Genomic DNA, 12,267 nt, shown 5'->3' with positions numbered 1-12,267 from the left:
CATTCAGAATGGTGCCATTGAAAAAAAAAAAACTCATCATACAAAGATGTACAAAGAAAAATGTGATGGCTTTCAGAATATGATCATGAAAAAGCCTATGGAATTGGTGCTTCGATCAACGGAATGTGTCGTCAGAAAACCAACTATTGTTTAAAAGTTTTCACATTAATTTTGTTTTGCAACAGCTGGAGGCATACTGGTTGGGAAACACTGGGAGGGGAATGGGCATATGAAGGGAGAGAATGGGCATATAACAGTGTTTTCCAACCAGCGTGCCTCCAGCTGTTGCAAAACTACAACTCCCAGCAACAGCTGGAGGCACACTGGTTGGGAATCACTATTATATGCCCCCCCCCCCCCACCTTATTTTATATTCACTGTTTGAACATGAAATGGAGAGAAATTAACTGAATTTCTCCTCCATTTCATGCACCACACCCACCTGGCCTGTTGTAATCCTTCCCATGCGGATGCACCAGAGTACTGGGAGGAAGTGGCTTTAAAGGGAACCTGTCACATGGAAAACACAGTACCTTAAAGTATCCCCCAGTGTGTTGCTAATCAAGATTTTCTTTCCTCATTCTGTCTCCTCATATTTGTTAATGTCCGTTGGCGCCTTCTCCAAGTCAGGCTTGAAGTCAAGGGGGCATCCAGCGCCTGAAGCCAGTGATCACGCTCACGCTAAAGACGAGAGGCGAAGGCCGAGCGCGATGGAACTGAACGGTGCATGCGTAGTCTGCAAAATGAAGGCGGTGAGTGAGGGAGCCGGAATGACGGCAAAATATCATCTGGGATGATCATCTGGGGCACGGGACCCGCCGCTGCACGGCCATCAGGTATCGGCAGTGGTATCGGCGACATTTGCACGAGTACAAGTACTCGTGCAAATGTCCGGTATTGGTCCCGATACCGATACTGGTATCGGTATCGGGACATCCCTTATTTTCATGATTTTATTTTATTCTCCATGTCACTATCTATATTTTTAAAAAGAATCCCAAAATGCGTCCATTTTCACTCTGGCCACTAGGCCTAAAATATGTTAAGACTTCTGAACAAAAATTCTAAAGTTCAAAAAAAATAACAATAGGTTATTTTCTGATGACACAAGCCCACAAAGTAGGCCTTCTCTTTTAGGGATTATTATTGGCCTGTCAAAAAGAGCATCTTTAGCCACCCGTACCCCTGATTGTGATGGCTCCTGATGATAATACTTTATTTTAATGCAAGCGGGAGTGCGCCACTCTGCACGTCACTCCCGCAAATTGCCTCCCAGTGTCTTCCCCTCATGGTACATTGACAGTGCCAGGCTTCCCCTTCATCATTGCATTTGCAAACAGGTCTAAAAATCTTGCACCAGTGACAATTGGTTCTAGGTTCAGCGCATGCACAGAACAGCATTTATAAAATTGCTTCTTTTTTATTATTTTAGAAATTACAAGATGGACTTTGCCTTTACTGTGTATACAGAGTTTATTGCAAAAAACATGGTGCGTTTATACTGATGTCTCATAAGCAGATTGTTTGGCGGGCTATGCTCCTTCCTATGTCTTCTTACAGATCTTCTGTGGTTCCTGTTGCTCTTCAATTTTCTCTTTATCTTCCACCTCTTCTATTGTCTTCTCTATCCAGTCCACGTAGTTCTGAACTTTGGTGTACATTCCAAAGTCACCACATTCGATTCCCCAAGAGACAATGCCAGCGATATAAAATCTTTTGTTTCTTCTGACTTTTAGATCTTCAAACATGAGGGGACCCCCGCTGTCACCACTGCAAGTGTCATGACCCCCCTCCCCTGCACACAACATGTTTGAGGTGACATCATACTTTTTCGGCACAGCCTTCTTACAGTCTTCAAGATCACGGAGCGAAACTCCAGTATATTCTAAGATCCTTGGTTTATCTATTGTTTTTCCTAGTCTGTTTTTTCTGTTGGTTTGTCCCCAACCAGCGATGTATCCAACCTCTCTAATGGCGGGGCCCTCTGTCTGACCTTTTTCCGGCAGGCATATTGGGTAAATACATTCATCCAGTTCCATTCGCCTTGGCAGCTGGATGAGGGCGATATCGTTGTCGTAATTTGTCCTTTCGCCATCATCATTTACCCAGTCAGGGTGGATGAATACCTTCTTGGCCAGAATTTTAGTTGCTTTCGTATGATCCACAGCTCCGACCTGCAATGTAGGCATCTCTTTACCCGACAAAACGTGGGCAGCCGTCAGGACCCAGCGATCCGATATCAGTGATCCACCACCAAGTTGTGTAGGAAAGAAAATTCGTACGAGCCATGGAAAGAATCCATCATCAGCTTTTTCCCCTCCAAAAATTCGGGTTCCTTTGGAAAATGAAGATTTTCCACAAACTGAAAAGACATGAAAATTTGGATTCAGGGGAGATGTTTCAAGAGGAAGAACCAGAGCAAACCTTATTCAGTAAGCAGGGGTGTAACTAGAAATCACTGGACCCCATAGGAAATGTTTAAGTGGAGCACCCCCCACCAGCAGCTGGTTCCCTGCAACCCTCTCCTCCCGTGAAACCCCGACTACTGCAGCCAGTCAAGATCGCCCACACTCGCCATACACTCCCCCTCTCCCTGTCATTTAACAAATATGAAGATAAAATAACCAGTAGGACTGGATTTTTGTGATTCTAGGGTCATGGTTGCGGCAACCTGTGAGTCACACTGGAAACCTTGGTCACATGACACCTGTCAGGCCCAAGATCGCTGTTTCGTCCCATGATAACCCACATGAACATTGCACTGCTATATATCAATATAAAACTGCAACTGCTGCTGGCGGCGGCGGGCCCTCTATTTAAATAATGAGGGCTACACTATGGCTGCTACTGCGGTAGTTATGCCCCTGCCAGTAAGACAATTGTTTGGGGTACCCGTTGTAGGAAGGAACAAGGGGTCATCATTGATGGGCGGAATGTGTCACAGAGGTTCCTGGCCTCGGTGAGGTAAGATCAGTTTTTTTCCCCCTGAAATGTCATTATTGCATCTGACACTTCAGCTGGTTAGTATGGCTGTAAAGCTGATCTAGGACGGCTCTTACTGGGAGTAGCCAAAGTGCTGGGTGGGTGGCTACTCCCAACGTTCCAGGCCGGATCTTGGGAGGCTTATAAAAGCAGTCAACACTGTCAGGTGTGGTGGATTATCCTCCATCTCACAGTGAAGCTGTGGAGTCTCTGTGGTTGGGGATCTGAAGATGTGTGCTGTGCTAAAGGGCTGAGAGCCGCATGCTGGAAAACAGGCCCCTAAAGCCTCCTGGGGACCGCTGATGAAAAACTGCTAACCAGGTGAATGTTTTGTTCTGTGGACTTTCCATGGCGTGAACGAACACCAAGACTGCGAACTGTCATTTTGTTTTGCCTTTTGTGTGAATAAACACTGACCTGTTTAAGTTGAAGACTTTGTGGTTGCCTCTATACTGCGTCCGCTAACCTGCCTACTAGAGCGAATCCCCACACCGACTAAAATACTGTCAAGCCCCAACCGGTCAATCTATCAGTGAGGCTGGAAGCTAGGTAGGAGATTGAAGTCTGCTACTGTGTCGTCGCCAGATACCTGTGATTGCGATAAGTGGCTCTGCTTGTACTACTGCGGTTGGTACCTGAACGTAAGGCCTTACTGGTTAAATGTCTAGTTTGTATTCTGGATTAACCCCTTATTTCTTTATTTGACTTCAACTGATTCTCCTGGTATTCTGACTATGGCTTGCCTTCTGGATTAACTCTCTCTATGCTGAATTGAACTTGTCTGCTACTCTTTGCATCCTGGTCATTCTGCTAGGTCAACTTCTACTGAGCTTGCACCACTTTTCTGCAACCTTACACCCCAGATGTAACCTGGGTCCATAGCAGCCAAATCCATCCGTCTTTTCAGAATGCTCTGGTGAAGACCTTAGGTATAGCCTTAGATTTCTACTAACCAGAGTGGTTAAGGAAAACTGGTAGAAGTTTGCTGGCCGTGGCTTCGGATGGTGACCATAGTATTTCCTTACACATTATTATATAGTAATTCTCAAAGTGATAAGGGGAAACATGCCTCCCATTTGTTGTAGATTAAACCAGATTGTTACACTGTCCCAAGACATGACTTGGGACATGTCTATGCAACCAAAGATTGCTTCATACAGAAAGGTATGCAGGTGGTGATCTTGTACCAAACAATGTGAATGGCACCATTGTGAGAGCACCGTAGGACCTAGGGAATTCCCTGAAACATGGTAGTCATGCCACAGCTACATGTCCTTCTTTTGGCATGGATGTTGAGGTCCAGTTTTTTTTGTACTAAATCAACTAAGGTGGACACTGAGCAAGCAAGGGGTGATACTAATAAAGTGCGTAAGGACGTGTGGCCTGGAAGTGAGTGAAGGTTCTGGAGGTGGTTCCTCTCATTTACCTGGAGCACATTTGGGAAGGTCACTTTTATTGTTGTTGTTTATCCAGAGTCCATCCACAGAACAGTAATATGTGTCTGTAAATAAGTAAAAAAGAGAATACAGTGACATATACAACCTTCAAGTTTCACCTCCTACCATTTATACATGTGCACCACATGCTTCAACTCCAACCAGTCATACAGTACATGTGCTCCACATTCTTCACCTCCTACCAGTCATACATGTGCTCCACACTCTGAAACTCCTACCAGTAATACATATGCTTCAAACTCTTCACTTATTACCTGGCATACATGTGCTTCACTCTTCACCAACTCCCAGTATTACATTTACTCCACATTTTTCACCTCCTACGAGTCATACATGTGCTCCACACTCTTCACCTTCTACCAGTCATAAATGTGCTCTACAATCTTCATGTTTGACATCTTCACGCATGTGTCTGACAACTTTATGCAAGTGTTCCACACTCTTCACCTGTCAGTCATACATGTACTCCACATTTTTCACCTCCTACCAGTCAAACATGTGCGCCACACTCTTCACCTGTTTCCAGTCATACATGTGCTCCACACTCTTAATCTCATAATAGTCATACATGTGTTCTACACTCTTCACCACTATCAGTCATACATGTCCTCCATACTCCTCACCAACTATCAGTCATACATGTGTTTGACACTTTTCACCTACTACCATTCATACATATGCTCCACTGTCTTCACCTTCGACCATCCACACATGTGCTCTACACTCTTCAGCTTCTACCAGTCATGCATGTGCCCCACACTATTCACCTCCTACCAGTCATTCAATTCCAACTACACATATAAATTATCTTCTTAGAACCACACATGTCCATACTAGTCATTTTCGGTAGGCATATATGTGCTCAACTAACAGTAATGCATGTGTTAACTCATTTTCTCCAGTTACTATTCATACATGGGATCCTCACATGTTCTTCATTTCTAACCATTGACATATGTACTTAATGGCGTCTATGTACTACTCCACCTCCTCTTACCCGCAGTATAGTTCACAAATACTAACCATCTCCTTTCAAGGTATAGTATTCTGTTATGCAGTTGTATACGGCTTTGGCTCCGTACGTGGTGTCCGTGAAGATGACATCACCATTAACAATTTGCTCAGGATCTCCACAATTCACAGCTGAAGAGAATAGAAGGATGAGGTTAATGTGCTACTGTCTTAGCACCTGCAAATAGCATATTGCATTACAGGGAGTGCAGAATTATTAGGCAAGTTGTATTTTTGAAGATTAATTTTATTATTGAACAACAACCATGTTCTCAATGAACCCAAAAAACTCATTAATATCAAAGCTGAATATTTTTGGAAATAGTTTTTAGTTTGTTTTTAGTTTTAGCTATTTTAGGGGGATATCTGTGTGTGCAGGTGACTATTACTGTGCATAATTATTAGGCAACTTAACAAAAAACAAATATATACCCATTTCAATTATTTATTTTTACCAGTGAAACCAATATAACATTTCAACATTCACAAATATACATTTCTGACATTTAAAAACAAAACAAAAATAAATCAGTGACCAATATAGCCACCTTTCTTTGCAAGGACACTCAAAAGCCTGCCATCCATGGATTCTGTCAGTGTTTTGATCTGTTCACCATCAACATTGCGTGCAGCAGCAACCACAGCCTCCCAGACACTGTTCAGAGAGGTGTACTGTTTTCCCTCCTTGTAAATCTCACATTTGATGATGGACCACAGGTTCTCAATGGGGTTCAGATCAGGTGAACAAGGAGGCCATGTCATTAGATTTTCTTCTTTTAAACCCTTTCTTGCCAGCCACGCTGTGGAGTACTTGGACGCGTGTGATGGAGCATTGTCCTGCATGAAAATCATGTTTTTCTTGAAGGATGCAGACTTCTTCCTGTACCACTGCTTGAATAAGGTGTCTTCCAGAAACTGGCAGTAGGACTGGGAGTTGAGCTTGACTCCATCCTCAACCCAAAAAGGCCCCACAAGCTCATCTTTGATGATACCAGCCCAAACCAGTACTCCACCTCCACCTTGCTGGCGTCTGAGTCGGACTGGAGCTCTCTGCCCTTTATCAATCCAGCCACGGGCCCATCCATCTGGCCCATCAAGACTCACTCTCATTTCATCAGTCCATAAAACCTTAGAAAAATCAGTCTTGACGTTTCAGCTTGTGTGTCTTGTTCAGTGGTGGTCGTCTTTCAGCCTTTCTTACCTTGGCCATGTCTCTGAGTATTGCACACCTTGTGCTTTTGGGCACTCCAGTGATGTTGCAGCTCTGAAATATGGCCAAACTGGTGGCAAGTGGCATCTTGGCAGCTGCACGCTTGACTTTTCTCAGTTCATGGGCAGTTATTTTGCGCCTTGGTTTTTCCACACGCTTCTTGCGACCCTGTTGACTATTTTGAATGAAACGCTTGATTGTTCGATGATCACGCTTCAGAAGCTTTGCCATTTTAAGAGTGCTGCATCCCTCTGCAAGATATCTCACTATTTTTGACTTTTCTGAGCCTGTCAAGTCCTTCTTTTGACCCATTTTGCCAAAGGAAAGGAAGTTGCCTAATAATTATGCACACCTAATATAGGGTGTTGATGTCATTAGACCACACCCCTTCTCATTACAGAGATGCACATCACCTAATATGCTTAATTGGTAGTAGGCTTTCGAGCCTATACAGCTTGGAGTAAGACAACATGCATAAAGAGGATGATGTGGTCAAAATACTCATTTGCCTAATAATTCTGCACGCAGTGTATGGGGATTGGGGAACACAGTTTTAGGGTGTTTTATGGAATTTTTGCTTACGTTCACATTTTAGGTGTGCGCTTGACCAGGTCCCATCTCCTTGGCATTTCGCTCGGAATGATGGCAGCCTCTTCTGAAAAGTGATAAGAAGGAGACTGAGGAGGTAATACAGCCTATCATGCAAAGAAGGTACTGTACATAGATGATCTTCATGGAGCTGACATGGGATGACCTTGTCTTTGGCACCTTTGGAGCACCATAATAATGTCTAACTATGATTCAGAAGCCTTATCATGTAGCAAACTAGTCTTCCCCTTATTATCCTTATGACCGCACGAAAATCTATCAATGTATTTTTCTCAATATTATGGTCTCCACTGTCAGGCAGGGGAAGCATCAAGAAAAGGCATGTGTCTCCCAAGTGCCATGCACACGTTTTCTTACGCTTGGACCAACATATGTTTCCTTCCTCTTCCCCTGACATTATTATTCTGGGGTCTGTATTTACATAGGGGTCTGGTCTAAAGTCTGAAATTATTTTGGAGTCTGGTCTGTATTTCCTTAAAGGATTTGGGTTCAGTATTAGTGGGTCTGATCTGGAGTCTATGTTGGTTTAAGAGTTCTTGTCTTTGGGTCTATTTATTTTGGGGTCCAGTTAGGGGTCTGTATTTGTTCTAGGGTCTTTATGTACGGAATTTGAGGAGTATAGAGATTTAAATTTCTTCTCAGGCATCTGTATTTATTCTGGAATCTTTTCTACGGTCTGGTCTGATGTCTATTTATTCTATGGTCTAGTCTGATGTCTCTCTTTAATCTAAAGTCTAGTTTGGGCTCTGTATTTATTCTGGGGTCTAGTATAGGGTCTTATTTTTTTGGGGGGGTTCCGAATCCAGAGCTTGAATTTAATTTGGTACCTTGTCTGAAGTATGAATTTATTTTGGAGTGAGTGAGATGAAAGGTATTAGGTTGGGACTGTTACCTATATAAATAGACAGGCCTAGTTTTCATGATTTTGGTAGAGATATCCTTAAATTATAATATTCCAGACATATAATAATACTGCCTTCACTTACCTGTTTTGATACTATTTCAAATCCTTCCTCGCACATCACGGTGATCATGTCTTTGAAAACATACTTGTCTTTTCGTGGATTTAGAATGGCATGATGGAACACGTCTGTCGGGCAGGGAATGGCTGGAAGGGAGGAGAAAGATGGAGGTACGTTACAAGACTCACAAGCTTTATTAGTTTTAAGAGCAGTAAAATTAGGGCAAGTTTACATGAAGTGCCACAAGGGGCACCATGCATGAATAGGAGGCTCAGGTAGCTGAGTAAGGGCAAGATAGTGGGCCTAGAGGGAGTGGGTGGATCCACAAAAAATGCTGGATTGGATGTTTAGGAAAGCGGAGGGACACTGGTGGGTTATTTAGGAAGTATCCGGTTGATATTGGTTAACTGTTACCAGAAAAGAAGGAGGAGCTCAGTTACCCCAACCAAATTTAGAATGGTTAAAGGACTGAAAGGTCAGATCAAAGCACTACACTCAGATAAGGGCAGAATGGTTTTGGTTGACCATGGAGAGCAAGCCTAATGGCAGAGCGAGCTTGCATGTAGGGGAACAGAAGCTAAACAGCAGGTTTCTTGGTAAGGTTTGGCTATTGGTAGCCACAAAAGTTGGCTAGTTTGGTAGTTGGACCGGGCAGAAGTCACAATGTCGTAAACGTTTGTGGTGGCTAGTGTCATGAGTTGGTTGGTTGTGGTGTTCTCCATTGCTTGTATTGCGAATGTGGCGTCTCTCAATTGGTTATGGTTAGAGTGTGGTGTTTCTCAACTAGTTGGGGTACGAGTGTCTCTCAACTCGTTGTTGTGTGTGTGTGTGCTTCCTCTCAACTGAGGGTGATGAGAGTGTGGTGTCTCTCTCGACAGGTTGTGGTGCAAGTGTAGTGTCCCTCAATTGGGTGGGGTGCATGTATTTCACAATTGGTTGTGGTGTGAATGTGGTGTCTCTAGACTGGTTGCAGTGAGGGTGTGATGCTTGCCGACTAGTTGTTATGCAAATGGTGTCTTTTGATTGTTGTGGTGTGAATGTAGTGTGTCTTGACTGTTTTTTGTGATGTCACTCAGTTGGTTGTGTGGGTGTGGTGGTCCTCGACTAGTTGTGGAGTGAGTGTGGTGTCTCTTAATTAGTTGGGGTGGGAGTGTGGGGTTGCTAAATTGGTTGTGGTGTGCTGTCTCTCAACTGGTTGTTGTGTGCGTGTGCTGTTTCTCAATTAGTTGTGCTGCAAGTGTGGTGTCTCTCAAGTGGTAGTGGTGCAAGTGTGGTGGTTCTCAACTGGTTGTTGTGGGAGTGTGGTGTCTCTTGATTGGTTATGATGTGAGTGTGTTGTTGCGGTTTTATATCCATGTTAATAAAGGTGGCTGCAAGGAACAACTTTTTGCCAAGAAGCTGTGTGATGTGTATTTGTTGAGGTAATGGATTGGTCGAAGAGGAAACATGGGCAGCAGTATGTGTGCTTCTTAAGACATTAGACTCTGTTCACACTATTACTGTCATAGCTTCCATGTTTCGAAAACATCCCAATGACTAGTATTGACTCATAATGGGGTCAACAGATTCCTGTCAAGGTTCTGTTGTGTTCACAGGGCACTGCAGACAGCCCAACAGAACAGAGTCCAGTGCCAGTGTGAAAAGAGCTTTAAAAGGCATGTCCTCCTAAAATCTAATCTTCTTTGGGGAAGTAACTCTAACACCAGTCACAACTAAGCAGAATTCCAAAAAGTTGGTCACAGTGGCTTTACCAGCCAGTCTCTTCCTCACCATCCTCTGAATAATAGATCTTCCAGCCCTTGTTATCCCCTCCGCTGTCAGTTATAAATTCAATATCCACTTCATTGCTGCCCGATTCAATGCGAGGAGGGGGCGTCTTCCCACAGTAAGGGCCGAACTTCTGTCCTTTGGCTTTTATCTGGGGAAAATACAATGGGAAAGTGTCCATCGTAACTCATTTACACTCTTAATGCTCTTACTGAAAAGAACCCTTCTCATAGATAGCAGAAAAATCTAGTTAATGAAATGGGTTCGCTTTGGTTTCTGTCAAAATAATTGATGAAAGTGTCTAAAGCACATTGTATTACCACTGACAGTATGTAGGCCGCTTTGAGCAAAAGCTCACGCGGATGCAACAATGGACAGCAGAAGAACACATACGCATCTTGCTGGCCGCCCTGTGGCTATTGGGGATCCATATGGAGAAAGTCCCATGGAGGAGGAAATGAAGTATGAGGAGCTACAACTGGGGGAGACGGATGAGCAGCAGGAGGAGGAGTTGGTTGTGCAGGAGAACTAGCCTGATGATGTTGATGATGATGATGACACTGTCCATGAAAACCAATTATCTCAGTGGGGGTGGGGGGGAGTCAGACCTGGAAAGAACTGGATCCTCAGGCACGCTGGCCCGAATGACAAACTATATGCTGGATAGCCATGATTTTAGACCTTCGTTATCAAAGCAAAATGGGGGAATGTTTTTCTGTTTGCAGAAAGGGAGGCCAAATTGCTTTATTACCAGGACATACTTTGTATCCAGCTTGCCACAACTTTTGGCGAGCAGACACATGCCGCCCATGTGTCTGCCCAGAAGGCCCCACTCTGCCCCCCCCCCCCAGAATCACCCACCTCCCCACCTCCTGCTCTCTCTTCTACCACAAGCAGCAGAAGTGGCAGCAGCAGCCAGTTCAGTATCATCAACATGATGGTGAAATTTTCCACATGCTGCACCAGGCTGATGCAAATCAGCAAAGGTAGACATACCTAATCTCTGGGCTTCCTCCAGCGTATACCGTGTTCCCTGACCTCATGGACATGCAGACTGGAACAGCGGGCAGAACTGGCCCAGTATGCTCTCTCTGTACCATCTTGCCCAGCCTCCGTTGTCATCTCAGAGAGGGTTTTCAGAATGGCAGGTGGCATAGTCACACCCAAACTAACAAAGTTGCCCTCTGCCAGTGTAGAAAACATCACTTTTGTCAAAATGAATGAGGCCAATGAGTAGATCTGCCCTAGCTGACAGTGCCTTATCATGCCACTGCTACTGCCTGCCTACCACCATGTTCCGTGCCGCTGCTGCCGCCACTGCACCTGTTGCTCCCTGCTGCTAATCCTCCTATTGTCACTACCATTACTGCTACAGTGCCGTCACTACTAATACTACTATTACTACCCCAACACAGCTGCACACACATCTACTTTCTGCCATGTCTGTTCCATTCTGTGCTGCTACTGCGGTCACTACTATTGGCTGCCACTATTACATTACACTGTTCCAAACATCTTTCATTTAAGAATTATGGAGGCCACTGTGCTCTTGGGGACTTTCAGTGCAGAAATGTTTTTGTCCTCTTTTCTAGATCTGTGCCTCCACAAAATCCTGTCTCTGGGCTCTACAGGCAGTTCTTTCCTCCTCATAGCCTGTTTTTTGCTCATATATGCATTGTGAGATCTTACATAGATAGGGCCGTGTCTTCCCAAATCATCTCCAGTCACCTGAATTTAACACAGGTTACTCCAATCAAAGTGGAGAAACATCTCAAAGATTATGCAGAAAAATGGGAGCCCCCCCAGACCTAAATGTCAAGGCAAAGGGTCTGAATTCTTATGTCCATGCAAAAGTTTATTTTTTTCTATTTATTAAATTAGCAAAAATTTCTAAAATCATGTTTTCACTTTCTACTTATGTGGCATTCAGTGCAGAATGATGGGGGAATCTTGAACTTTTTTCTTATTTTAGCATGAGTTGTGAGGATATTAAATATAATTAGGTAGTGATTGGTTCTGTCCTCTTTAATTATTATATCAACTTTTATATTCTTTGTAATGATATTCCATGTAATGTAGTGAGTTAGGTATAGTTAGATAACATATAAAAAAAAGACCCACACTGTGCCGAGAAGGCTCCATTCCTGAGTGATTATCACACTTGGTGGCAGAAGTGGGATCTGAGCAAACGAATACGCTTATTGTTCATAGGATGATACACAGAGAGGGTAGTAAGTGGGAGTGTAATAATCTGCAGACAGATTATTGT

The 12,267-nt window shown here is 43.8% G+C and overlaps 1 protein-coding gene across 1 annotated transcript in view; it reads right to left on the bottom strand.

Annotated features, from left to right (window-relative positions):
• Nucleotides 1–1,454: 1,454 nt before the first annotated feature.
• Nucleotides 1,455–12,267, bottom strand: part of C1S (complement C1s) — a 50,500-nt gene continuing 39,687 nt past the window's right edge. The window contains exons 6-11 of the mRNA XM_040435659.1: nucleotides 10,002–10,149; nucleotides 8,256–8,377; nucleotides 7,243–7,315; nucleotides 5,463–5,582; nucleotides 4,409–4,483; nucleotides 1,455–2,362 (exon numbers count right to left, since the gene is read on the bottom strand). Coding sequence (XP_040291593.1) covers nucleotides 1,545–2,362; nucleotides 4,409–4,483; nucleotides 5,463–5,582; nucleotides 7,243–7,315; nucleotides 8,256–8,377; nucleotides 10,002–10,149 — 1,356 coding nt within the window. The 3' untranslated portion in view covers nucleotides 1,455–1,544. The remainder of the gene's footprint in view (nucleotides 2,363–4,408; nucleotides 4,484–5,462; nucleotides 5,583–7,242; nucleotides 7,316–8,255; nucleotides 8,378–10,001; nucleotides 10,150–12,267) is intronic.

This window comes from Bufo bufo, chromosome 6 (assembly GCF_905171765.1).
Source record: "Bufo bufo chromosome 6, aBufBuf1.1, whole genome shotgun sequence".
NCBI classification, from domain to species: Eukaryota; Metazoa; Chordata; class Amphibia; order Anura; family Bufonidae; genus Bufo; species Bufo bufo.
The sequence above is the reverse complement of the archived record's forward strand: the minus strand, read 5'-3'. Positions and strand labels throughout refer to the sequence as shown.